Source organism: Rhinoraja longicauda, chromosome 21 (genome assembly GCF_053455715.1).
Source record: "Rhinoraja longicauda isolate Sanriku21f chromosome 21, sRhiLon1.1, whole genome shotgun sequence".
NCBI lineage: Eukaryota > Metazoa > Chordata > Chondrichthyes > Rajiformes > Arhynchobatidae > Rhinoraja > Rhinoraja longicauda.
The window spans coordinates 6,951,108-6,976,100 of NC_135973.1; the positions used below are offsets into that span (position 1 = coordinate 6,951,108).

The 24,993-nt window shown below is 41.9% G+C and overlaps 2 protein-coding genes and 1 non-coding gene across 3 annotated transcripts in view; 2 read left to right on the forward strand and 1 right to left on the reverse strand.

Moving 5' to 3' along the window:
* The first annotated feature begins 4,638 nt into the window (after positions 1–4,638).
* On the forward strand, positions 4,639–4,768 carry LOC144604306 (small nucleolar RNA ACA64). Its single transcript, XR_013548711.1, has one exon. It is a non-coding gene; the product is annotated as a small nucleolar RNA ACA64 (small nucleolar RNA).
* Positions 4,769–10,062: 5,294 nt separating this feature from the next.
* rnf151 (ring finger protein 151) lies at positions 10,063–15,205 on the reverse strand. Its single transcript, XM_078418375.1, has 5 exons — positions 15,176–15,205; positions 12,965–13,110; positions 12,389–12,485; positions 10,899–11,289; positions 10,063–10,124 (listed from the first exon to the last, which is right to left on the reverse strand). The coding sequence occupies exons 1-5, from the start codon at positions 15,203–15,205 to the stop codon at positions 10,063–10,065; spliced, it is 726 nt and encodes a 241-aa protein (XP_078274501.1).
* A 4,228-nt stretch (positions 15,206–19,433) lies between these two features.
* The window catches only part of tbl3 (transducin beta like 3), a 48,197-nt gene continuing 42,637 nt past the window's right edge, over positions 19,434–24,993 (forward strand). Inside the window, exons 1-4 of the mRNA XM_078417677.1 lie at positions 19,434–19,603; positions 21,964–22,015; positions 22,683–22,778; positions 24,642–24,689. Coding sequence (XP_078273803.1) covers positions 19,572–19,603; positions 21,964–22,015; positions 22,683–22,778; positions 24,642–24,689 — 228 coding nt within the window. The 5' untranslated portion in view covers positions 19,434–19,571. The remainder of the gene's footprint in view (positions 19,604–21,963; positions 22,016–22,682; positions 22,779–24,641; positions 24,690–24,993) is intronic.

Here is a 24,993-nt window from a genome sequence, read left to right on the forward strand (position 1 = left end):
TATTTATTTGTTTAGATTTTTAGAGATACAGCGTGGAAACAGGCCCTTCGGCCCACCGAGTCCGCGCGGCCCAGCGATCTCCGCACATTAACACTATCCTACACACTAGGGACAATTTTTACATTTTACCCAGCCAATTAACCTACATACCTGTACGTCTTTGGAGTGTGGGAGGAAACCGAAGATCTCGGAGAAAACCCACGCAGGTCACGGGGAGAACGTACAAACTCCGTACAGACGGCGCCCGGAGTCAGGATCGAACCTGAATCTCCAGCGCTGCATTCGCTGTAAGGCAGCAACTCTACCACTGCGCCACCGTGCCGCCCTTGAAGTTATCATATCATATCATATATATACAGCCGGAAACAGGCCTTTTCGGCCCACCAAGTCCGTGCCCCCCAGCGATCCCCGTACATTAACACTATCCTACACCCACTAGGGACAATTTTTACATTTACCCAGCCAATTAACCTACATACCTGTACGTCTTTGGAGTGTGGGAGGAAACCGAAGATCTCGGAGAAAACCCACGCAGGTCACGGGGAGAACGTACAAACTCCTTACAGTGCAGCACCCGTAGTCAGTTCATTGAAGTTGAAAAGTGCACAACAGATCCTTGCAATTTTATCAATTTTGGGTACTGGAATTTCAGAGTTGGTCATGATGTACTCCAATGATACAGTATGACTTAGAATTTGGTATTTTTGCTTGAGACCACCAAACATACGCTCTACATAATTGCCTAACTGTGCAATTTCACGAGTTTTTTCCACATCCACCGCAGATAGTTGTGCTTTCCCTCTTGTAAATGCACAAATTTCTGCTTCACAACTGTAAAATCCGGCATCATCTTTTATGTCAAAACTGCGATCAGCTAAAATGACATCTCCAGGGACTAGGTGGTCAAGAAAGTTAGGTAAAAGTGTGATTGTTTTATCCGTGTCTCTGCCCCCCCATGCCGCAGATTTAAATGAAATAACACCACATGGTGTTACACCTATGAAAAAATTGACGGTGTTATGGCGTTTATGGTTCGACCAAGTCTGGGTGCGCGCCTCTAAACTCGTAGGTCTATTACAAAATACTTCAAAGCAATCTATAATCACTGCCACACGCTTTCCAAATGTCCGCCGAAATTGCATGGGCGTGGTCTTCAATAGAACCTCTCTTTCGGGCCAAACAATTAACTTGGATATGCCATAGAGGTCATCAATCCCAGTATTGAATACCTGCGATATTGTGGAATCACTAACAAGGAATTGATACGCAAGATCTTCATGATGCTGAAAATGTGTTAATGAATGTCAAGTGGGTAGCTTGTCCTTAACATAATTGAAGACCAGCATCAAAATGGCAAACGGTGGTAAACCCGTGTAGAACCTAACCTTTTTGTCGTCCTTGGCAAAGCTTTCTTGTGCAAACTTAATTTGGGCTGCTTCTTGTCTTGCTTTAGCGAGCTCTTTTTGTTGCTGTCTGCTTGTGCTTCCAGTACTGTGATGTCTGCTGCACACATTTCTGTTTGCGTTGATGTGTCCACGGTTTCTTTGACTGGTGTTTGTGTTTCCATGTGAAGTTTCCATGTGGTGTACTTGCAGCTCTTCTTCAAAGTTTTCATAATCATTAACCTGTTCAGCATCATCTCGCAAGAGCTACGAGTGCTTGAGCCGAGATCAAATCTGCCTTCATTCTCTTCTAGTCACACGAGCATAGTGTACTTGTGTACGTTGTCTATCCTGCTCACTGTCATCACTGTGTCCCATCTTCATAGTTGATGCCCAATAAGAATTGGTAAAATCGTTCCATGCTGCAGGATGTCCTCCCCATACCCCCTGATTCAGCTATCCTTAAGAGCTCTATCTAGTTCTCTCTTGAATACATTCAGAGAACACAAAAAAAACTCGGAGTAACTATGCGGGACAAGCACCGCAAGTGTTATGATGCCTGACCCGCCGAGTTACTCCAGCATTCTGTGTCCACCTTCGGTGCTAACCAGCAAAGGGGAGCCCTCCCAGTCAGATCCTTCCTGCACCGCCGGAACCTCACTACCAGCGCACGCTGCCCTCGGGACGGCTGCTACGGAGAGGAAACGGTGGCCCACCTCTTCAAAGAGTGTGGATTTGCCAGGAGAGTCTGGAGAGGTCTGCAGGGGTCCCTGTCACGATTCATTCCGAGCAGCTCCGTCACAGAGGACTCTGTGCTCTACGGACTGTTCCCAGGGACGCATTCCGAGACTGACATCGAGTGCTGCTGGAAGGTCATCAACTCGGTGAAAGACGCTCTTTGGTCTGCCCAATCCTTGTTGACCTCCCAGCGGAGCGAGCTGTCCGTCAAGGAATGTTGCCGACTGGCCCACTGCAGACTGCAGGAGTACGTGCTGAGGGACGCTCTGAAGCTCGGTGCAGCCAACGCCAAGGCCCTGTGGGGGAGGACCACAGTCTAGGGTCCTTCCGCTGCTGGACATGGGGGGCAGGGTGTGGTGGAGAGAGACGCCCCTCCAAATAAGGGATATGTATGTAAATGTATGTAAATGTCTAAGTAAATGCCTGTATTGAATATGTAACCTCCGGAAATGTCGGATGGGTTTGTTTAAAAAATATGTTTTGTAAATGATATTTATTACTTGAATAAAGTATTTTTTGATAAAAAAAAAAAAAAATCTTCCTATGCAAATGCAACCTATTAGTACTAGGCAATGGAAGCGGAGAGCTGCAGCTGCAGTGCAGCCTCGGCCTAGCCGGGTGCGACCAGATGCCCCGCCCGGCACCGAACCCCTTCATAATGCGACCATCTAGCATCAGAATTTAAAAAATGCCCACGGAGGAAGCTTTATTGATTGCTCCTGGGTGTTCATCGGCCGAGGATGGACGGCCGGGAGGTCGGATGGCGAGGATGCGCCGCTGATTGTGTCCGCTAGATTGGCACCTAGGGCCACCGCCGCCATTATAACTCACGTGATGATCCGCCACAGAAGGCCGTGCGCACCCCTATGAAAGCCTTCGCTGTCTCGCGATACCACGCGGCTGCTCTCGCCCATGACGGGAAAGCGACACCCCGGACCGAGCATAGAGAACAATCCATCATTCTGAAATAAGCTTATGTCAATGCGTCATACAGTATTAGGGGCAGATATCGTGTCGCGCTATATTACCAGGCACTCGACCTCGTGTTGGCCAAATTGCAACTATTGGGAGGTAAGGCTGTGAGCTTGCTTGGTGGTCTCAGTGTATAGACATTATAATCACATTACACTTCGGATCATAAATTTGTACGGTTTTTGGTTTGCATTTGCATGCACATTTTAAAAATTATGACTAAGGTTTATTTTTGGAAAACATTTCAATGGTTCTACACATAAAGAAAAAGTGGTGGTAATAATATTGGGTGTAAAACTAGCAATATTGAATGTATCGGTAAATACGAATAAATGTGTAAAGAATTTTGTACTGATTTTACTTCGAATAAATGTTTTTTTTGAAAAGTAAAGAATTTAATGGTGCGATGTAAAGTGTTAGCACTACTGGGTACAAAACTAACAATATCGTTCACTACCCAGCCATTTATTCACAAAATGCTGGAGTAACTCAGCAGGTCAGGCAGCATCTCAGGAGAGAAGGAATGGGCGACGTTTCGGGTCGAGACCCTTCTTCAGACTGATCCTTCTTCACGAAACGTCGCCCATTCCTTCTCCCCTGAGATGCTGCCTGACCTGCTGAGTTACTCCAGCATTTTGTGAATAAATACCTTCGATTATATATATGTTATATTTGTACCAGCATCTGCAGTTAATTTCTTACACTAACTGTACCCAGTCAGATACATGCGACAATAAATTATTGAATGTTTTAAGAATTTTGCACACTTTTTGTATATATTTTAATATTTTTTAAATATTAAAAATCAACATGGCAGTCGTTTATGGTTGCGAGGTTCCACTAATATTCATAGAACCACACTTTTTTGCCCATGTTACTGTGGAAGACTTAAACTACAAAACTGTTCTGCACCTACGTGTTTCAAGATGTTTAATCCTCCCTTTCTCAGTTATTCCCGCACATTTCCAACACCACACTCCTCTCCTTGTGTCACATCTGGACTTGGACCATCTATTTCTTCCCCCCCCCCCCCCCCCCTACATTTCTTTATTTTCACGATTCATAACTCTCCCGACATTTTTTTGTTTCACATCTTCTGGCTTTTCATCTGGCCTTGGTCCAACCATCTGCCTTCAACCCACCACTGGTATTACCTGACAGGCTTTGTCCTCCATCTCTCTTCCAGCCGCCTTCCCCCTCATCTAGTGTGAAAGGTCCTGACCCAAAACCTCACCTATCCGTGTTCTCTAGAGATGTCACCGTCCTGATGGGTTACTCCAGCACTGTGTTGTAACATATTTACTTTCTCTTTTTTTAAAAAAAGTCATAACATGTCAATAGAAGCATTCTGATGTTAATGAGTAAATTTTAGATGTTGTATTATGGTTTAGCTACCTTGAGTCTGGGTGTTGGTGGCACTTGAAATGACTACATGTATATGAATAACTGGTTTGCCATTTAAAAGAAAAGTACGGATTACTTGCTTGACATTTTGTGCCTCTGTCACAGTTTGGTAACTAGTTCTCCATTTGTGTATATATGTGGCACGTTATGAAAATCGCCAACAACATTACCCATTGTTGTCCGTGAGATAAGTGTGCCAAAATCAAATGGTACGCTAAGCTTATTGTCCACTACTTGTGTTTGTGGTTGATAAAACCCGCATGCCAACAAATTGCCATCTAAAAAAGGACAAGAGAGCTGTTGAAACACTACAGGTGAGGTAGCCTCTCGAGAAAGGAAAACAGTGCAAGGTCTTGTCAATGTGTCAGTAGATGGTGCCTGGCCTGTTGAGTACTTTCCTTGTTTTGTTCTGCATGCCAATAAAATAATTGCAACTTGAGGGTAAGGAAGTACTTGCTTTGTATGATAACATTTATTCTTGTTTCAGGTCTAAAGGTTAATGGATTGAAAAATCTCCAGACGTTCTATTTTAGAGAGGCAACGACATACATTAATTCCATCTACACGCCACACTATCTTGGGAAAGCATCAAAAAAAAATCTGGGACCATTTTCACCCTGGACATTCCTTCCATCGGACGAAAGATGCAAAGGCTTAAGCACATACTATGAAATTCACAGACTAAATGTCCTTCCGTAAGCTACGATGTAGTCTGATCTTCCAACCTATATCACTGTGAATCTTGCACTTTCTCTGTATCACTCACTATTTTGCACTTTTTTTGCACTACTTGTACTTTTATGGTTTGATTGCATGATTGGACTGGATATTGTAGAAATAAAGTCTTTTGCTGTATCTTTGTACATGTGACAATAAACTAATTCCAATACATTGGAACAAGATGGTTGTCGTTTCTGAATTGTTTGGTTCTGTTTTGCAAAGGATTAAACTAGGCTGGAACTACAGTTAGTGGAGGCCAAAAAATACTGTTGGAAACACAATCAAGTTTGGGGAGCAGCATCTTTATTTGTAAATTCAAGTCTCGTGATTAACTAGTCAATTACACAACAGTGCAGGCTTCTAATTAAAAGTGCTTAATTGCTCAAAAAATGTGAAAAGGATAGTGGAGCCATGTCAATGACCAGGACAAAGAAATTTGTAACTGGACCAAAGGCCATTTTGCTGCAAGAACTCAGCGGGCCAGGCAGCTTCTGTGAAGGGAATTGGACAGTTGACATTTTGGGAAAGAGAATCTCTACTCAAAACATCAACTGCCCATTGCCTGTAATATGGTGTCTGGCCTGTTGATTTCTTTCAGCAGAATTTTTTTTTTTTTTTTTTTTTTTTGCTAAACTAGACATACTGCCTAAACTAATTTTTCACAAAATGCTGGAGTAACTCAGCGGGGACAGGCAGCATCTCTGGAGATCAGGAATGGGTGATGTTTTGGGTTGAGACCCATTCCTTCTCTCCAGCGATGCTGCCTGTCCCGCTGAGTTACCCCAGCATTTTGTGTCTTGTCTTCAGTGGAAAACAGTAACTACGGTTCCTTCCTAGTATATGTGGTCCCTTCCTACACATCAACCCATTTTCCAGCCAGGTATATGAAAGGATTATTCCTCAATCCCAGGAAACAGTTTACGACGATCTTGTCAATAGGCTTCATGGACAAGTGGTATAGTACAAGGCACAGTTCAGGTTAAAAGCATTATTCAGCATGTCCTGCACTGTACCAAAAGTGTCATTTAATTTCAAAAAAGGCACATGTTTCAGGCAAAACCATAAATGATCAAAACAAAGAGAAAGAGACTGCGGGTACTGAAATCTTGAGTAAAAACAGTGCTGGGTTTGCTTTTTACTTTTATCATAAACTTGGGTCAAAAGTTTCAAATATATCACCAATTTTAAATTACAAAGGTCAGAAAACAATGATCTCATTGAAACAGTCATCAAGTGGACGTAGTTTCCCATCTTTCTGATGATCCCACCAGAGCAGAGCACAGTTCTATCAGCGTGGTTGGGTTTGCTGTCGTCTTGGGAAAAATCCAATTTTTGGCTTATTCTGTTTCCAACAGTGCTTCCGCTGTCTAAAGAAAGGTATAGGTAATGGATTTCTTTTGAAGTTCTAGCTTTTAGACAAAATCAATGCCTATCAGGTGGTATATTTTATTTTCAATGGTACATATATATTGTCTATTGACAAAATGCATTCATAATTGTATCGAAAGTGAAAATACTTAGATTCTTGGTAAAGAGCCCGAGAAAGCGAGAATATCTGATCATCATTTAAATGATGCTGATCATGCTTTACTGAATCTCAAAATCCCCACAAGGCAGGTAAAGCTCTGCCTTGACATTTAAGCATTTCCTAACATTTAAGCATTGCTATTTTTTCCAATGGAAAACAAATATGTTCATAGTCTGGCGGAAGGAGGGTCTCGACCTGAAACGTCACCCATTCCTTCTCACCAGAGATGCTGCCTGTCCCGTTTAGTTACTCCAGCTTTTTGTGTCTATCTTCGGTTTAAGCCAGTATCTGCAGTTCCTTCCCACACAAATATGTACATAAATCAGAAGCAGCTGGTTAAGGATCATTAGACCACAAAGCACTTGAGGTACGGCCAATACTGTTCCCAGAGGACTGAAGTAGCATCCTCTTCCAGGCCAATGTTGACAGCACTCAAGTCACTGTTGGCCAATAATGTGTAGGGAGTGGATGAGAAAATGGCACAACATAGAACTAATGGGAACAGGTGATCGATGGCCAGCATAGACTCGGTGGGCCGAAGGGCCCGTTTCAATGCTGTATCTCCAAACTAAACCCAGTCCTCCTTAAAACTGGTCAGCTCCAACAGGCAGGCCACGTCATTCACATGCTTGATGCAATACTTTCCAAACTAACATTATTGAGAACTCTGGCACAGCAAGAGATGACCAGGTTGACAAAGGGGAATGACAAAAAGATCTCAAAGGTTCCGTAAAAATGTAAACATTCCTACCGATTCGTGCAAAGTTAAAGCCCGTGAATGCTCAAAACTGGAGCATTCAGCATGGCATTGAGAACTGCACACAGGAGGAGCCCAGCATTAAATCGTTGAAGGAGAACAGCAGCTGCTGAACCACTTTATCTGCCTACCCCATCTAGCACCTGCCCCAGTGGTGGAGGGTAACTACCACACTGGAGTGCCTGAGGAGACCAGAACTGTACCACGAGAGACTACCTGCTAGAGAGATTGTAACAGGCCTAAAAAGGTCATTGTAGATTAGCTGAGAATTATAAAACATGCCAGCAATTCTACTGAAATTAATTAGCATTTTGCTTGATGTACTGAAATAAGAACCCGACATGCACACTTGACATTATAAAAGTTTAAACTATGTAATGGTTATTTTGGTAAGTCTATTGAGTGTTACTGTACATTGTAGTTGCATCGAGAGCTTAGAAATGAACGTTTTAGAGAATCACATATTCAGAGTCAAATGAATCCATTGTAAATAGAGTACCTCAATGAATGCAACATCCATGGCCTGTGTCTCTTTCTGACAGCAGCACTTTGGCCAATTGAAGTAATGGCAAGCTGTGAAGCAGTGTTCTCAATGATGTCATCCGTTTCAAAATACAAATGGGATGGCTGTGAACCAGGATGGCTTCCATATAGACTGGGTTCTTGACCAGTGCTGGAACTAAAACTGATGGGAATGCTGTCCTCAATTACATGGCTTGGTGTTGCTTCATCCATCTCATCATCATTGATGCTTTCCACTTCACCTGATGGGGCCAAAAAACAAACTTGGAAGTTCTTCACAATATAGGCAAAGCAAGCTGGTTCAAACTGGCAACACATTGGACCTTAAAGTTACTGCAAATTAATTTAAAATATTTTCAAAATGAATTACATATTTTTTGCTGCTCTGAATTGCATCACATAAATCAGCAAAAACTGAAAATTAAAATAGATCTCTGATCAACAGAAAAATACCCACGGTAGTACCACTCTCATCTAGGGCAGAGTGGAAAGAGAGATTAGTAAGTTTACTAATTGTAATAGTTTGCACAACTGGCTCCCAATTTTTTTTAACTCAATTGCATTGTATAAAGTAGATGAAAAATTGCATATAATACCGTGGTCAATGAAGAAACAAAGCACTGCAGATACTGGTTAATACCAAAGATGGACACAAAGTGGACCGGGTCAGACAGCATCTCTAGAGAAAAAGGATGGGTGACATTTTGGGTTGGGACCCTTCGTTTACAGTGCTCAGGTACATTTTAGTTCGATGATAGTTAAAATAGACACGTTTGTCTTGATTCAATCTAAAATGATTACTTTGCTCCGCTTAATCAGTATTTAAGCCCTTTCCCATCGACATTAGCTCAATCCACTACTTCCATGCAGCACTAAAATATAATAGAGCAGGATTACCAACAAAAAAATTAGCCTACACATTTTCACTTTGAAATATATTTTGCATTTTGTTATACAGTTTGCACTCAGCAATTTTCATAAACTTAATGTCAGAATACACTGTTTCCAAGTTGTTCTTGGTAGTATTTCACAGTTCACAACTTCAGAAGCAATCCAACAATGGCTTTCAAATTAACAATTAATTTTAAACAGTCAAAAAAATTGTGTGGTTCAGTAGGAGGAATAGTTTAATTACAGCTTCTCATTTATTATAAATTTATACCTGCTGCCTCCTCCTCCCCCATGCACGTCTTTAATAAGAGTCACAAAACAAAATCATACAGCAAAAAGAAACACTAAATTCTGTTCAAGCCAATTGGAAGCAACAGATCAATGATCGCCCCTTCCCAATTCAACATCATCTGTTGGTGGCTCATCTGCTTTTCATAAAGCAGAAATAGAGTTTCAATACAATACAATACAATATATCTTTATTGTCATTGTACAGGGGTACAACGAGATTGGGAATGCGCCTCCTATACGATGCAATAATTTAATTAATTTAAACAACAACAACCCAACGAAACATTGTAACAGTTTTAAGACAGAATAAAGTGCAAGTAGATCTGTGCCGGATCACTGTGCGATGTGACCATCCGGCTCAGCAGGACCGGTTCATAGCAGCTATGGCCCCTGGGGATGAAGCTGTTCCTGAGACTGGAGGTGCGGGCGTAGAAGGCCTTGTATCGTCTGCCCGATGGAAGGAGTTCGAACAGACTGTTGCAGGGGTGCGAAGAGTCTTTGTGGATGCTGGTGGCTTTTCTGAGGCATCGTGTGTTGTAGATGCCCTCAAGGGTACTGATCTGCATTTTCACAGTCTTCCAGGGCATTAAATGCGTTGCTGTCACTTTTTTCCGGGGCTTCTGTGGGCAAGCCCGATGTATTTGGAAATAGTAAATCAGTTGTGCTTTGCTACTCTGCAAAAGAATCTTGTGGCAACTGACAGCGCCTGGCAGGATTGCATGGAGATTAGAGTTCAGGACATTGTTGTGCTCAGACACCAGAAGTCAACCTTGATCAAGAAATTTGCTCTCTTCTTCAGTATTTTTATCAGCTGCAAGTTGCATTTAAACAGACTCTATCAATTACATTTGCCAATTTTAATCTTTGGACTGCTGTATTAGCTCCCATTTCAAGGGAACATCCATTCCCGTGATGTCATCTACGGTTCAAAAGTTGTAAAAGTTTCACGTTTATGAATCCCATTCTAATATAGCAATTCTGCAGCTACCAGTAGTAAGTCTGACATATGCTCCATTAAGGGAAAGACATTTCCAAGCCACTGAGGGTTTAAAAAACACCAACTAAAAGCTAGGCTCTCCATCTTTCCCATTAAATAAGTGCGAATGTGTGGGAAGGAACTGCAAATGCTGGTTTACACTGAAGATAGACACAAAATGCTGTAGAAACTCAGCAGGACAGGCCGCATCTCTGGATAGAAGTAAACGGTGATGTTTCGGATCGAGACTCTTCTTCAGACAAATGCAAATACATTGCCACCAGATTAAGTGGGGAAAAAAAGACATTTGAGTGATACTGCCTCTTCACTTCTTTTCCAACATTTTTATTTTGTGAAGATGAATTTCAAGATTTTTTTATTTTAAATTTCAATCGAGGAAATTTGTTTTGTGAAGAAGATGCCAAGATAGGATCTTTCATGTAGTGGTCAGGAGTTGCCATTGAGTCTTGGCAATTATCCAATGCTTCAAGCTCTTTATCCAATGGATCATTATCCATTGTCCATTTCCCCATTATCCAATGATCCAAGCTCTTTCAGCTCATTCAGATGAAAACATTTGGGGGAAAGGATTTAGAAGATACGATAGTTTAAATTTTCAGGCATTTATACACAAACTTTTAAAACTCTACGCTTGTGCCTATTTTGTAACTATATGCTCGAGTCCAATCTATTCTGCAAGAAGCCCTGATTACTCACCAGCATCTCCACAGACATGGGACTCCAGATACTGCAGGTGATTGCCTGCAGTCAAACGCTGCCGAATTCCTTCAATGAGCTTCAGACGACGGTGCACACAACTCAAACGCCTTTTGAGAACGGCGATCCTCTCCTTGTACTTTCTCTTTGTGTCCTTGTAACAGTTGTGCTCCTCCAGCTGATTCCGGGCGAGTTGGACTCCACATCCCATCCTGCACGGCTGGCTCCAGTGTTCACAAGCCTTTTCATGAGCAGTAATGTTCTTGTGAAAGATTTCAGCCGCACAGCCTTCGTACCTGCAGCTCACTATCCTGTATTCACAAGCTGCTTTGTGGCTTTCGTGCTGTTCCAGTGGAAAGGTGTACTGGCATCCGTAGACTTTTTTGTCACACTACACGATAGAAAAAGGAGTTCTTAGCATGCATAAAACACAAGAGAAATTAGAGATTTTTCTCAAATTGAGAAACCCAGAAACTACAGCACATATCCAGACCTTTCTAAGGTCAACCCAGGAATTTTGTTTTGTTCTGAAGGTGCTAAGATAGGAACAATGGCTCTTCATTGTCACGTATGCACTACACAATAAAATTATTTTTGCCTTGTTCATACATGACCCTCGTGACTCGAGCTGCCTGTCCGTGGGCTTGGGGGAAGAGAGTGGAAGTTTTGTTGCCTTCCATCACAGTGAGGGGGTGTTTGGAGTCACTGTGATGGATGTTTGTGTTGGGGTCGTGTGTCCTGTGTTCTTTTCTTTTCTGTTGTGAAAATCAAAATCACAGGTAGGAGTTTAGCAAGACCATAACGAGTGCACAGGATTGATTTCCTTAAAAAGATTTCATATGTTAGAAGCAATTCAAAGGAAGTTTAACAGACTAATACAGAGTATGGGTATGTCATCTTACAAGGTTGGTTGAGCTAGGCTTGTATCCATCAGGACTTCAAAACAGCAAGGGATTTGAATAACACATACATAATCCGGAGACATTTTAAGAGGATGGAGGTAGAGTTGAAACGTTCCAGTGAGAGAATTTAGAATTTGGCCGTCACCTATTTAAGAGACAAATCTCTTTCTTGCAACTCGAGTGATTGGAGTTCTTTTCATCAAAGGAGTGGAAGCACGGTCTTTGATATTTTGAAGGCAGAAGTAGAGGGATTCTTGTTTATCAAGAAGCAAATGGACTCCCTCTTTGTAGAGAAAATTCTCCAAATTGATTCTTAAGTGATTGGCAGTTTCCTACTTTTTACTACGAGTGCTTAAAGATTCTTCCCAAATACTATTGGACATACTGAATGAACGCTGATGAAGGAAATCTAATGATCTACCAATTTTCTTTTTCACTCTCCTTTTCCCCCACATACCCCTCATGAACTTTAGCATCTTTCCATTACAGAGTATGCCAAACTTCAGTATTTGAGGACAGTCCTTTTTACTCCAACACTCTACACATCATCACCCTGAAAATGGAACAATTTCAACAGGTGAAATTTACCTTCATTATCAATTGTCCAAGCAAGTTGTGGATCATAGGTATCACAGATCGAGTCATACCCTTCACTTTTTTCCTGCAATATGGACATTGCTGCTTCCTAGAAGATAATTTTGCATTTAGCACAAGGATACAAGCTTATAATGTAATAAAAATCACAGATGTTGGGATAGACAAAACGCTGGAGTAACTCAGCAGGCCAGGCAGCATCTCTGGAGAAAATGCATAGGTGATGTTTCAGATCTGAAGAAGGGTCCCGATCCAAAACGTCACCCATCCATTAATTTTATATACTTTTATTAGATCTTCCCTCAAACTTTGTTTTATAGAAAACAATCGAAGTCTGCCCAACCTCTCCTTGTAGCTAATCCTCTTCTGCACCTTTTCCGATAAACCTCTTCTCTACATCCTTCCTTTGTCGGGGGTAATCAGAAAGCCATACAATACTCCAAAGTGGCCTAACCAAAGTCCAACAAAATGGATTACTATAAACATTTTTTTTTGTAAACTAGATTTTCCATATCCCATTACCATTTAATTTCTGAAATAGTTTTGAAGTTATTATCAAAGTGTTTTTACCTTGCAAGCCAATTTGAAATGCAACTTTTGCAGAAGACATGTTGGCAACAGAGTTCCACAGGTCCTTTGAACACACCATGACAGACAGTGCAGATGAATTCAGGGTCTGGGGCATTTACAAATTGTTCTACATCGTATCCAGAATCCTAATTAAAACAAATGGGAAAGCCAAAATGTAAAGATTACAAATCCAAAATTGAAACAGAAAATGTTGCTGAAAGTTTTCCCATCAGACACAACACGAGGCAAAAACAGTCTTGTGTCTATTTTGCAGTCAATGACTTCTCAATAGAAAGCTCGGTGCTGGAAACCTATTTCTCTCTCCACAGATGCTTCAGGATTCGAAAGATAGGTACAGAAAAAAAAAGAATATTGAAACCAGAAACTGCAGATGCTGGTTAAGATTAAAAAAAAGACAAAGTGCTGGAGTCACACAGCAGATCAGGCAGCATCCCCAGAGAACATAAATAGATGACCTTTGGTTTGGGACTCTTCTTCAGACATACAGGAGATTAAAATACAAAAGTCAGAAGTTCCAAAAAATATAAGTAAAAAGCAAGCAGAAATCATGGAGCCAAGTTCATTTGTGTTCGTAGGTTAGATTCTGAATAAATCTAGAAATTCAAACTAAGCATCCGAGACATTGAAACATCAGCAACAACATATCTGTAAAATCAAGGCTTGGTATATCTCATTGCCATTACAAAAGGATCAATCTTATATCAGCAACTGCAGAAGAGCATGGTGGAACCAGCACCAGCCATACCCAAAATGAAGTTCCAATCTAGTGAAGGAGAACTACAGGACAATAGAGGATTAAACACCATGTTGTAGACAGAGGCAAGGGAATTCACAACCAGGACTTTAGATCAAATCTCTCTAGTCTCGTTGTAGGCAAATATACAGCTAACAGGAGGAAGCTACAAAAAAATCCCCACGCTCAACAGCACACAAAGGCAACCATGTTCAACCAGAACTGCCAAGTAGATCGAATTCAGCCTCCTCCCAAAATTCACCCCATTTATAGAAGGTAGACTTCAGCCAATTCAATTCACTCCATATTATATCAAGAAGCAGCTGAGAACTATGGAGAGCAAAAAGCATGGGACCAATCGACATACCAGTTGTGGCACTGAGACTTGCTCTCCAGCCAAGCTGTTTCAGTATTGTTACACAACTGACATCTAAAACTGACAGGAAAATATAGAAAATGCTTCAGGATCCCACTTAAGAGGCAAATCCGATTAATTTCTAACCACTCTACTCCCAGCAAAGTGTTAGAACGCATTGTCCACAAGCCATTTTTTCACCAACAACTTGCACACTGATGCTCATTTTGTATTTCACCAAGTTAACTCGTCTCCAGACTTATCAAATATTTGATGAAGAATAATTCGTTAATTAATGTCATTGAGAATATTTTACAAAAACCTAGGCTAAAGTATACACATTAAATCACTGGAACTCCATGTACACTTCACCTTTAATTTGCAGTTTAAAAATAAACCAAAAAAATGGCAATAAAAAGGTGCCTGAAAATTCGTAGCTCTAAGTAGAAAAATTTTACCAACTAAGTTAAAAACACTTTTTATATCGATAATGCCGTATATAATGAAAGGTTACTTCAAGTATTACCCTACAATAAATAGATGAAACCTCCATGTCTTCAAAACTTCCCCTTGCATTACAAAGTAATCTCACATCAAAATAAAATTGAAGAACACTGGAGAAAATAGCATTGAGAGAGATAAAACTCGTGAAGGAAGAAGGCTGTGACAATGACGATGTTAAGGTGGGCAAGAGTTGAAGGTGAAAAACAGGATGGGAGAAAAGGAGTGACTCGGAACACGAGCCACATGATAAAGAACATGGCGCAAATACACAGTACAATTTATTCTCAAAAACCACATATTGCCACAGACGCCAGTAAAGAGACAGGTGACAATTCCACTTTGTATACCAGTCGGCTCCCCCAAAGCGTCAAAAAGTTATAATTAACTATGGACACAAAAAAAAACTTTCAAGAGACCATTTACCTAAACCTGGTCACCCTAAAGGTTATTTTTACTTGTTTATAAAATGTCCTTGTTCGACAGTTCAATTAAGATACATTACAAAAATAAACTTGATTCATATGTGCAAATGTGTGTAGCTTCATGCAAAGTGTCAATAGCGTTCTATACATTGATGGTAAACATTACTACCCCTCACCTGTTGATCCTTCTCGACAGTGCTTTCCATTCTGCTACAAACTCAAGTACTGTTTTTCAACTGGTTAAAAGGTATATTCTGTTTTTTTGCCTGATAAAGTCGTCACGACCCGACTTCCAATCATACGTGCGATGGCCTGATTAACTTGCTGCAAGGCACGGTTCCCTGCCACATCCCCACTAATAAAAGCAGGAACCCTCTTTCTCTGCACACTTGAACACGGTCTACTGAGCTAAAGATGGGTTCTGCCCAGTAAAAATAAATGTACAATATAGAAACCCATGGAGTGGAGAGAAATGATAATGATGGATGTAATTGTGTTCTAAAGAGCTGAATTGCACAGGGCTGTGGTGAATGCACTGAACTATGACTGATTGTGCTGGAAACTTACTGCAGTGAAAGCCACAGCACATATATTTTTATAATGGTGTTGTGCTTAAAATTTGTTTTTGTTCTGTGGCACATAATTAAAACATAGACAATTCACCCCTAATCATGCTAGCTCTGACATCGAAGTAGTTTATGGCAATCTCCATCTTCATGTCCCCACACTGGATACTAACTAAGAATTCTGTGTTACAAAATCAATTATATGGCTGTCCTGGTTGAATGGTCAAACATTTGAATTGTTTTGTTGGTGAAGCGTGCATTAGTGCTTAAGTATACGAGGTCAAGAGTGTTTTATTGTCATATATCCAGAAATGGGACAGGTGAGGTGGTCCAATAAATGTTAGAGAAGAATCCTATTGATGAGGGTTGTTAGTAGGGCTCGATTTTATTATTTAAGAGTAAATTGGATAGGTATATGGATAGGAGGGGATTGGAGGGTTATGGTCTGAGTGCAGGTAGATGAGACTAGGTCAGGGAGAATGGTCGGCGTGGACTGGTAGGGCCGGACAGGCCTGTTTCCATGCTGTAGTTGTTATATGTTATATATGTTATATGTTAGTAGGGTTATCAACTGTCTCGTATTAGCCGGGACATCCCTTATTTTGGGCTAAATTAGCTTGTCCCGTACGGGACTGCCCTTGTCCCGTATTAGTAGGGTTACCAACTTCATCACTCCCAAATAGGGACAAAGGGTGATGTCACCGCCCCGTGCCCCACGTGACCCTCAACTAGCCAACGGCCACGTGCTCCCGCTCCACCAATGGCGGCCGCCTGGGCGGGTGAGGTCACGTGGAGCGCGGGGCGGTGACGTCACCGTGTCCCGTATGTGGGAGTGAGGAAGTTGGCAACCCTAGTTGTTGGTAAAATGAGTGATGTAATGGCCCATCGGTTTCAAGGTGCTCTCACTGACTCTGACTACATTTCTGACATTTTCTGCAGCACTGTATCCAAGTCTGTGCCTACAACTCCTGATCACGACTTCATAGCTATTGTTACTAACATCTTTGCAAAATTTATATATGGAGGATCTCCAAGTTTTCTGCCGATATATCATGGCTCAACTCCTCCTCTTCCACCAAGGAGGTAAGTGTGGCAGTGTGAACTGTGAGGAAGATGCTATGAGGTTGCAGGGTGACCTGGACAGGATGTGTGAGTCGGCGGATGCATGGCAGATGCAGTTTAATGTGGATAAGTGAGAGGTTATCCACTTTGGTAGTAAGAATAGGAAGGCAGATTATTATCTAAATGGTGTCAAGTTAGGAAAAGGGAACGTACATCGAGATCTGGGTGTCCTAGTGCATCAGTCACTGAAAGGAAGCATGCAGGCACAGCAGGCAGTGAAGAAAACCAATGGAATGTTAGCCTTCATAACAAGAGGAGTTGAGTATTGGCGCAAAGAGGTCCTTCTGCAGTTGTACAGGGCCCTAGTGAGACCGCACCTGGACTGCTGTGTGCAGTTTTGGTCTCCAAATTTGAGGAAGGATATTCTTGCTATTGAGGGCGTACAGCGTAGGTTTACTAGGTTAATTCCCGGAATGGCGGGACTGTCGTATGTTGAAAGACTGGAACAACTAGGCTTGTATACACTGGAATTTAGAAGGATGAGAGGGGATCTTATTGAAACATATAAGATTATTAAGGGGTTGGACATGTTAGAGGCAGGAAACATGTTCCCAATGTTGGGGGAGTCCAGAACCAGGGGCCACAGTTTAAGAATAAGGGGTAGGCCATTTAGAACGGAGATGAGGAAAAACTTTTTCAGTCAGAGAGTTGTAAATCTGTGGAATTCTCTACCTCAGAAGGTGGTGGAGGCCAATTCCCTGTGTTTTCAAGAGAGAGCTAGATAGAGCTCTTAAGGATAGCGGAGTCAGGGGGTATGGGGAGAAGGCAGGAACGGGGTACGCATTGGAAATGATCAGCCATGATCACGTTGAATGGTGGTGCTGGCTCGAAGGGCCGAATGGCCTACTCCTGCACCTATTGTCTATTGTCTATTGTCTAAATGCAGTCTTGGGAAGTTCTGCCCAGCTCATGAACAGCCTATTGCAACATTTGCTTGTTATTCTGGAATCCCATTCATGCAAGTTCCATTAAGAGCTTCTGGTTATTCATATTAATAGTTATGTAACCATTGTATGGTGTATTGAGTGCTGGTTGCATGGAGCATTCACTTACACAGCTGACAACACAATATGGTGTTCTAGTACTTTATCCATGCTTGTCCAAAGAATAATAGCAAGAATGGTCACATTACCCTTGCATGAAGTCTGAAGAAGGGTCCCGACCCGAAACATCACCCATTCCTTTTCTCCAGAGATGCGGCCAGTCCCCCCGCTGAGTTACTCCAGCATTTTATGTCTACCTTAAATTTAAACCAGAAAATCAGAGAAATTATCGGGAAAGTGCTGGAACTTTACAGTTTAAACACACTTCCACAATTTGATGGCAGAGAGTCATACAGCAGGAAAACCTTGGCCCGATTTACCCATGCTGACCAAGATGCCCCATCTACACTAGTCCCACCTGCCTATGTTTGACCCATATCCCTCCAAAACTTTCCTATCCATGTACCTGTCCAAATGGCTTTTAAATGTTGTTATTGTATCTGCCTCAACCACCTCCTCTGACAGCTCATTCCATATACCTACCACCCTCTATGTGGAAAAAGTTGCCCCTCTGGTCTATATTCACCATTTTCCCTTTCACCTTAAACTTACAGTATGTCCCCTGGTTCTTGACTGTGGGTACTGCCTACTCAGATTAACAGTTGCAGTGCATTTACCACGACAACTCCAATCATAATCTTATACACCTCTACAAGACGATGCCTCATCTGTCATCGATTTAAACCAGCATCTGCAGTTCCTTCCTACACTAATAAATGGAATAACATTTAGTACAAGACAGAGTCCAGTAAAGTCTGATTAAAGATATTCTGAGGGTCTTCAGTGAGGCAGATGGTAGGTCAGGACCACTCTGGAGTTGTTGGTAGGATGTTTCAGTTGCCTGATAACAGTTGGGTTATTCCAGAACTTTGTGTCCTATTGTGTGTTAACCACCATCTGCAGTTCTGACAGTGAAACGATAGGGATGTAATAACATTGGCAAATATTTAAATAAAAACCGCACCTGGCCAATGTTATTACATAAGGTCATAAGTGATAGGAGTAGAATCAGGCCATTCGGCCCATCAAGTCTACTCTGCCATTCAATCATGGCTGATCTATGGTGGTGAATCTGTGGAATTCTTTGCCACAGAAGGCTGAGGAGGCCTAAAATGGATATATTTAAGGCAGAGATAGATAGATTCTTGATTTGTACGGGTGTCAGAGAAGGCAGAAGAATGGGGTTAGCAGAGAAAGATAGATCAGCCATGATTGAATGGCAGAGTATACTTGATGGGCCGAATACCCTAATTCTGCTCCTATCACTAATGATCTTATGCTCTATCTCTCCGTCCGAACCCCATTCTCCTGCCTTCTCCGCACAACCCGACACCCGTACTAATCAAGAATCTATCTCGTACTAATCAGGAATGAATCTCTCTCTCTCTCTCTCTCTCTCTCTCTCTTCTATATCTCTCGTTTCCCTTTATCCCTAACCAGTCTGAAGAAGGGTCTCGACTCGAAAAGTCACCCATTCCCTTCTCTCCAGAGATGCCGCCAGTCCCGCTGTGAATTACTCCCAGCATTGTGTGTGCATGTCCCCATCTGCAGCTTCAGCCGGACTCGAACCGCCGAAGCAGCGGCCGCGGGGTTGCCATGGAGACGAGGCCGCCGGTGGACGGGAGAGCGAGTGACGGCGTCAGAGCGCGCTGGAAGCAGGCCGCGGGGTTGCCATGGAGACGGGGCCGCCGGTGGACGGGAGAGCGAGTGACGGCGTCAGTGCGCGCCGGAAGTGGGCCGCGGCTGGCAACGTGCGGGGAGACGGAGCGGCTCCATGACCATGGCGGCGGAGTGAGGGCGAAGCGGAGTGGACTAGACCCAGACACAGACCCGCCTGCACCATGGCTGCCGGCGGAGCGCGCTTCAAGACCAAGTGAGTGTCGCCCACAGACTCTCATCCCCGAGATATAGGTCAAGGGAGAGAGTTAAATTTTAATTTAGCTCATAGGGCTAACGGAATCAAGGGACATGGATGGGGAGAAAGCAGGAACGGGATACTAATTCTGGATGATCAGCCATGATCACATTGAATGACAGTGTTGGCTCGAAGGGCCAAATGGCTTACCCCTGCACCTATGTTTCTATGTTTCTTCTACTCCAGCACTTTATGTCAATAGTCAATAGTCGTTTATTTGTCACATACACATAAATGTGTAGTGAAATGAAACATTACCCGCAGTTCAACAATAAGACCAATAAGAATAATCAATAAAAATGCAATAACACATACAATCATAAACTAACACCAAACAAAAGAAACATCCATCACAGTGAGTCTCCTCCAGTCACCTCCTCACTGTGATGGAAGGCCAGAATGTCCATCAATTGTAACCATACTCTCCTGACCACTAACTAAACCAAAGATCACTACAACCCATGTAATCTGCCCTAAAATAATGTGTGAACTTGTGGAGGTTTACAGATTGTGAAGGAATAGGCAGGGACAGGGTAAATGTACAGAGTCTTGTACTTAGAGTAGGGGAATCAAGAACTAGGGGACGTGGGTTTAAGGGTACAGGGGAAACATTTAATAGGAACCTGAGGGACAATGTTTTCACACAGTTGAGGCAGATACTATAACTACAATGAAAATACATTTGGACAGGTTCATGGATAGGAAAAGGCAATAGACAATAGGTGCAGGAGTAGGCCATTCGGCCCTTTGAGCCAGCACCACCATTCAATGTGATCATGGCTGATCATTCTCAATCAGGCCTATGAGCTAAATTTAACTCTCTCCCTCTTCAAGGGATATGAGCCAAACGCAGGCAGGTGGGACTAGTGTAGATCGGACATATTGGGCGGTGTGGACAAGTTTGGCCGAAGGGTCTGATTCTACGCTGTAAGACTCTATGACTCTATGACACTGTTGTAGGAAGGATGTCATTAAGCTGGAAAGGGTGCAGAGAAGGTTTACGAGGACGTTGCCAGGACCTGAGGGCCTCAGCTATATGGAGAAGTTGAGCAGGCTAGAACTCTATTCCTCACCAGCAGTGCAAATAATTTGAACTGAAAACCCCAAATTATAATACAGCAAACCCTAGTTATACCGAACTGCAGGGTGGGGGTGGGGAGAGGAGTGGTATCTGATATTGCTTATTGTCTGCTATAACCGATCAATGTATTATTATTGTATAAGTATTCTCGTCAGTGAAGAAAATTCTGAAGCCGAACTCATCCCCAGTCCGAGTGAGGCTTGGTCCGACAGCCATTCTCTGTACAGTATTTTATATCTAACACTGGGGACGGGGCGGGTGCAGCAAATGTCAGAGAATTACAAGGGATCCCCAGTAATGGAAATTATCTCCCCCTGCCACTGAGCCCAGTCCTGGATCGCTTGAGTTGGGATCAGCTCTTTCCTGAGAGATGTGGGCTGCTCTGATGGTCTTTACAAGGTGCGCTTTTAATTACTTTTTCGCTGCTGCCTTCTTGGGTTTCACTGATTTCAGAATTGTCTGGGCTTTTCCAGACCTCTTGGCTATCTTCAACTTATTGAATGCAGCCAGAGAGGAAGTGCAAGCCGGGGGAGCTGTGGGCAGCCTTCGGTAGATCCGTCCGTCCACTACCAATGAAATTTGTTATAAAGAAGTCCATTAAAACAAGGGTTTAATATACTCTAAGTTTTACCGGGGTTCTATCCAAAATACTATGCAGGATTAATTTGATCATTACAACAACTGAAAAAGTTGTTAAAGATTGAATTGCCGATTTCTGCCACAGTGATTGTGAAGTGGAACTGCACAACGCAGATAGAACATGACTGGAATTACCTGGAGCAAAACGAAGGATGCAACCCAGTGAGCAATGAGTTAGGGGTTATGAGGCGAAGGCAGGAGAATGAGATAGAGAGGGAAAGATATATCAGCCATGATTGAATGGCGGAGTAGACTTGATGGGCCGAATAGCCTAATTCTGCTTCTAGAACTTATGAGTGAACCTTGAGAGGCAAGAATGAAGTGATTATATCCTCTTGTGTCCATCCATCAGAGTTGTGGATTCTTCATTGTCGGGTAAAATAATATTGATTTATTTAACAAATAATGATAGAATTAGCCGTCATAAAGCCCTCCAAGACTGTGACAGGGCTGCTACTGCTGTTGTAACTCCGATGCATTACTAAATGAACACGTTTCAAAGGCAGACAAATGTTTAGTTTTGCTTTCAGTCAAATTTAATTTTTCATAAGTCTATCCTGTTCTTGATTACTGTATTGCTTGTTTGCATCTCTTCCAGCTATGCTGCTTCCAGCAGAATTGAACCATTTTACAAAGGGGGAAAAGTACAGGTAACTTTTAATTTATTAAAAATTAGTGCAATTGTGTTTTATTTTAATCTTTGTGGTTAAGTTATTAAGTATTTTGCTATTTTTTAATACTCTTTTTCTATTTTTAATTTCTTCATATTTCAACTTTGTCTAACTTAATGCATCTATTGTATTCTGGTTTTTTTAAATGCACCATGAGAGCACCTTCCACCAGAAGCGAAATACTAAAGGTGTCAATGTTCTGAAGTAAAATAAAATGGTGGCGAGCATCAGGTAGTTTCAGTGGAGAGAGACGGACATTAATTCTGTTTCATGTCAGTGGCCCTGCATCGAAAGTTAGAGTAAAAAAATTGCAGATGCTATATATCCAAACCAAAATTCTGCAAGTGCTCTAACAGCATCAGCCAGAAGAGAACCATCTCCGTTAAAGTATCCTTGACCCCGAAGTCAACTCTGTTTCTCTCCCCATTGATGTTGCTTGATTTACTGAGTGCTTCAGCATTCTGCTTCAACTTCAGCACCAGTACTTCAATAGATGCAGTAAAGTTTAATCAGAAAGGCCACTTTGCAACGTACTTTGATTACTTGTATTTGATCTTCCATTCTTCGTTCAAAGATGGAAGCAACTTTAATTTTCCATAAAAGCTAGGCGTGTTATTTAAAAAGCTCTTTTTCTCTTTCAATATAGATGAATAATGATGGAACATATTTGTTCTGCACATGTGGAACAAAGATCAATATCTTGGATGTTGGAACAGGGAAGGTCTTAAAGAGCATTGAACAGGTATGGAGTTACACGTGGGACGCTGTCATGCTCCTATTTCAGTACGAGTGTATTTCTGTTCACAATTCCCATAGATAATCATTTTTAGTGCAAAATACGACATAATCTACACAATAGGAACATTACCTCTGCCCCATCAAGGAACAAGGTAGCTGACAGGCAATAATGTTCCAATCTATTCCTCTCCCTGGATGCCTGCTAGGCCATGAGTCCCTGCAGACAGACTTCAGTGAAGTCTTCTTCAGTGAGCCAGCAAATCGTTTGCCTGTTTGAGGAAAACACTGAAGATCAAAACTTTCAGCATTGAAGAGATGAGCTATGTTCTGAAACACCTCCGACAGAATAACTGAACAACAGTGTTGCATTATGGGAAGAGAGACTAGCCAATCTCCCATCAACGACAACCATGTCCATAAGTGCCAAAGAAGAACTTCCTCCTGGGGCGGAATCAAGCTGGGCTGAATGGAAATGCCTCAACAGACTGAGAGCTGGTACCGGCCGATGTAAAGCGACTCTCAAGAAGTGGGGTTATATAGATGCTGAAGACGTCATCTGCATATGTGGCACTGAACCACAAACTATGGAGATGTCCTCTCTTGGAGCACGAATGCAAAGCTGAGGACCTCGCGGAGAACAATGATATTGCTAGGAGTTGTGTTCCGTTTTGGCTGAAACACAATATCTAGCATGTGTGGACACGATAAGAAGAAGTAATGTCCTGTGGCAGTAATGAAGCCCAATGATTATTTGCCCAACAACGGACGACCAAACCAGACAACTTGACCGAAACACTCAAAATACAGTGAAATGTCTTTGGGAGCTGTCACGGGTTTAGTGTGTGATGCTGGAAATGGAACTTCAAGTCCTGATCACTCTGCCTTATAAAAGGCCGGATAGTGGAGGCTTCCAGTGCAGTTAATCCCACACGGCAGTAAAAGGCTAGTGCGCCCACAGAAATTGTGGAGGTAAATACAAGATGTGGGCCAAATCATTCATGATTCAACCCTCGGAATTAATTATCTATTATTAACGGTTTTCAAATGAATATTACTCATAATATAAATATATGTAATATGTTATTAACACTTGTATAAATGTAAATGTTTCCACATGGAGGGCAATCTCTAACGTCAGACATTGAAAGGGTTCAATGTGAAACAGGCTAATCTCCATTCTGCAGCTACCAGCTATTCTAAAATTGATAATCACGTTTGGAGGATGGCCAAAACAATCAACCGAATGATTTTTGGAGTAACGTGAGAAAAAAAGTCTCACTTTTAAAACGTGTACTTTGAAACCTAAGCCCAAGTCTGAGCTTGGCATTATGCATCTAATTGTGTTGGTAGCAGAATGCAGATGAGCCCGTTTCACATTGAACCCATTCAATACCTGATGTTACAGACTGCCTTCAATGTAGAAGGAGAATGTAATATTTATATAACATATTACATATATTTGTGTTATGATTAATATCCATTTCAAAGCTCCCAATAATTGATAACTCAGTCCATGGACTGAATCATGCATGACTTGGCCCATGTCTTGTATCCACCCCCACGATTTCTGTGAGTACATGAGGAATGAGAACTATTTCCAGTTCTGATGAAAAGTCATCCATATGAAATATTAATTCTATTTCTCTCTCCAAAAATGTAACAGATGTGGATTATTACCCCAAACTAGCCAACACTTTAATCAAAGGGACACTTGACAGCTCATAAGATACTCTTTATAAATTTTGGTGGCGAAATAACTTAGTTTCTTTGCAATCCTTTTTTCTGTCGCACATCCACACATTGGGTAACCTGGTTTCCAATGTGCATTACTTTGCATTGATTATAAATGTTTACATTTTACTTGCAGGAGGATCAAGAAGACATTACCAGCTTCAGTCTAAGCCCTGATGATGAGGTACTTATTCGAACTTAAAATTTTTACACTCTCCAACTATAATTTAGCAAAACAATGTGTGACTATGAAGTTCAATCTGGCATTGGTAGTTATGACTAATTTGTTAAATTAGTGTGTGTTAGGCTGGTTTGGATATTGTAGCATGGTACTGGAACAGATACCAGGAGGTCTTGATGATAATATGGAGATGAATATGATCTCCACTGCAGCAGCTGGGCAATTTTATATTAAAAAAATCTGAAATATAAAGATGCTGCAATGTAACTACTGCCTTCAGGAAAGCCCGACTACAATAGACAATAGA

Coding starts and splice junctions, on each gene's coding strand:
- rnf151 (XM_078418375.1), bottom strand. CDS start 15,205: ATGGAAAGCACTGTCGAGAAGGATCAACAG. Junction 13,111..15,175: donor CTGTCGAGAAGGATCAACAG/GTGAGGGGTAGT, acceptor TGTTTTAATTAG/GATTCTGGATACGATGTAGA. Junction 12,486..12,964: donor ATTTCAAATTGGCTTGCAAG/GTAAAAACACTT, acceptor ATTATCTTCTAG/GAAGCAGCAATGTCCATATT.